The sequence below is a fragment of the Lipotes vexillifer genome, unplaced genomic scaffold (genome assembly GCF_000442215.2).
Source record: "Lipotes vexillifer unplaced genomic scaffold, Lipotes_vexillifer_v1.1 scaffold1060, whole genome shotgun sequence".
Lineage (NCBI taxonomy): Eukaryota > Metazoa > Chordata > Mammalia > Artiodactyla > Lipotidae > Lipotes > Lipotes vexillifer.
In genome coordinates this window covers 94,781-97,801 of record NW_006790578.1, presented here as the reverse complement: position 1 = coordinate 97,801, position 3,021 = coordinate 94,781, and the positions used below count along the sequence as shown (strand labels likewise).

The 3,021-nt window shown below is 51.5% G+C and overlaps 1 protein-coding gene and 1 pseudogene across 1 annotated transcript in view; one reads left to right on the top strand and one right to left on the bottom strand.

The window, feature by feature from the left end:
• The window catches only part of TMC4 (transmembrane channel like 4), a 15,063-nt gene that overhangs the window by 9,266 nt on the left and 2,776 nt on the right, over nucleotides 1-3,021 (bottom strand). Inside the window, exons 4-6 of the mRNA XM_007463867.1 lie at nucleotides 2,355-2,500; nucleotides 2,011-2,243; nucleotides 1,751-1,872 (exon numbers count right to left, since the gene is read on the bottom strand). Coding sequence (XP_007463929.1) covers nucleotides 1,751-1,872; nucleotides 2,011-2,243; nucleotides 2,355-2,500 — 501 coding nt within the window. The remainder of the gene's footprint in view (nucleotides 1-1,750; nucleotides 1,873-2,010; nucleotides 2,244-2,354; nucleotides 2,501-3,021) is intronic.
• On the top strand, nucleotides 379-1,038 carry LOC103084251 (60S ribosomal protein L17-like; annotated as a pseudogene).

Genomic DNA, 3,021 nt, shown 5'->3' with positions numbered 1-3,021 from the left:
GGTTAAGAATCCGCCTGCCAATGCAGGGGACACGGGTTCGAGCCCTGGTCCGGGAAGATCCCACATGCTGCGGAGCAACTAAGCCCGTGCGCCACAACTACTAAGCCCACAAGCCACAACTACTCAGGCCACGAGCCACAACTACTGAAGCCCGCGTGCCTAGAGCCTGTGCTCTGCAACAAGAGAAGCACCGCAACGAGAAGCCTGCGCACAACAACAAAGAGTAGCCCCCGCTCGCCGCAGCTAGAGGGAGCCGGCGCGCAGCAACGAAGACCCAACACAGCCCAAAATAAATAAATTAAAAACAACAACAACACACACACAAAAAAACAGCAGCCTGGCCTTTTTCCGGTAAGTGGCCTGAGGTGACCTCTAAAAATGGTTCGCTATTCACTTGACCCAGAAAACCCCACAAAATCATGCAAGAGGTTCAAATCTTTGTGTTCACTTTAAGAACACTTGTGAAACCGCCCAGGCCATTAAGCGTATGCATATCCGAAAAGCCGCCAAGTATCTGAAGGATGTCACTTTAAAGAAGCAATGTGGATTTTTTGATGATGCGGATTCACTTTGTTATACAGCAGAAACTAACACAACGTTGTAAAGCAATTATACTCCAATAAAGATGTTTAAAGAAAAAAACAGAAAAAGCAATGTGTGCCATTCCGTCGTTACAATGGTGGAGTTGGTAGGTGTCCCCAGGCCAAACAGTGGGGCTGGACGCAGGGTCGGTGACGCAAAAAGAGTGCTGAATTTTCACTGCACAGGCTCAAAAATGCAGAGGGTAATGCTGAACTTAAGGGCTTAGATGTAGATTCTCTGGTCACTGAGCACATCCAGGTGAACAAAGCCCCCAAGATGCAGCGCAGAACTTACAGAACTCATGGTCGGATCAACCCATACACGAGCTCTCCCTGCCACACTGAGATGAACCTTACTGAAAAAGAACAGACTATTCCTAAACCAGAAAAGGAGGTTGCCCAGAAGAAAAAGCTGTACCAGAAGAAACCGAAGAAACAAAAACTTATGGCCCGGTAATAAATGCTGCAAAAAATAAACACACAAAAAAGTAAAAAACAAAAGCCCGCAGCAGCCTGGGGAGTTCGCTGGCGGTCTAGTGGTTAGGATTCAATACTTTCACTGCTGGGGCCCGGGTTCAATCCCTGGTCAGGGAACTAAGATCCCACAAGCTGTGTGGTGCGGGGAAAACAAAACAAAACAGCAGCAACCTGGCTCAGTATCACTGTCAATCCCCCTCACCTGCTCTGCTTGTACCCAATCACCCTCTAACAAGCCATGCAACCCACTTATTAGGGCTTATTGCTTATCACTGGTCTCTCCTGTTAAAATGTCAGCTCCCCCAGGACCAGACTCTGTTGGATTTTTGTTTGTTTGTTCTTTTTTGCCAGCTGCCTAGAACAATGCCCGGCCCATAGTATCTGCTCAATAAATATCTGTTGCATGAGTGAATCAATCACCTCTATTTGTTTAGCATTCTCCCCTCCAGAAAAGATGTCATTAATTTGCTTGCTTAATATCTTACCTTCCCCACTAGACTGTAAGTCACAGGAGGGAGAAACTTCTCATCTTTATCCCTGGCCTGCAGCAATCATGAAGCATTTTAAAGTTCGATTGCAACTCAAACGGAGAGAAAGGGACCACAGAGCAAGCCTCGGGATTCTGGAGGAGGGCATCTATCACTGCTACTCCCCTATGGTCTGGGGGGCCTGGGTGTAGGGGTGTCACTGACCGGTGCAGGATGAGCAGCAGGTAGAGGAGGCAAATGGCAAAGCTGGAGCACAGGTAGGTGATGGCCAGGTGTGGGCGGGGCGGGTAGAACCCATAGAAGAGAGGAGACCATTCTAGAAAACCCTGGGGAAAGAAAGGCAGGGCAGGGGTCACCACGGGGCTGGGTAGAGGCAGGGTTCAGGGAGCTGGGCCATCAGGGTCGGGGGTCACTGCGGGCACCAAGGCTCAGAGCGGGGGCTTCCCAGGGACCCAGGCACGCACCTCTCCGGAGAGCAAATTGAAGAGATGGGTGGAGAAGGGGACCAGGCTCTGAGAGCCGGGCCTGTAGGAGCCGCAGGGTGAGGAGGCGTTAGGGGCAGGGGGACCAGGGGGAGCCCCTTCCAACCAGGTGGGCAGCAGAATCATGCAGGCTACAAGCACGGAGGCCAGCACGCTGAGAAGCAGCAGGAAGCGCAGCAGGGAGAAGTAGGACTCGGTGCCGGCGCCAAACTGGCCTGCAGGGGGCAGCAGAGAGGCCGCGGGCTCCTTTCTGGTCCCAGACTCCTCCTCCCTCAGGCCCGGGACTCCAGTCCCGTCCCAAGATGCCAGACCAAAGCCCACCGTACCCCCAATCCTCTTCAGCGTCCAATCCCAGGGCTGCACGGAGCGCAGGCCTTCCCGCACCTTCTCCTTGGACCTCCGAAGCAGAAGAGTCCAGTGGGCGGCCCTGGACCCCGAGCCCTGAGCCGCTTGGTTCCTGGCAAGGCTCTGTCTGGGAGCGAAACAGAGTCAGACACAGAAAAGGAGGGGCCTAGTGGCCCCAAATGGAAACCACCCACATGTAGAAACAACCCAATCCTTGAACCAGGAAGTTAGCTGAAATATATTCCTAACACGGGATACTCCATAGCAATGAAAAGAAACACACCTAATGCTCGGCATAGGAAGACAGACAGAAAATACAGACTGCAGAGTTCGATTTACACAAAGGCACAGAGCAAACACAGTTAAACTCTTCTCTTTAGGGCTACACACACAGGTGGCAAAGCTATGAAGAAAAGCAAGGAATGATCCTCAGTGAAAGTCTGAGAAGAAAGGGGGGGTGCCCTAGGTGGCGTTTACCTGGTCCCTCACTCTGGGAAAACTCTAAGTTTCTACATGATGTTTCATGCACTTTTCTGTCAGCAAATACCATCATAAAGTAAAAAATGAAAAGAAAAAAAGAAAAAAGAAAGGTAGGTGTGGGATTCCCTGGTGGCGCAGTGGTTGAGAGTCCGCCTGCCGATGCAGGGG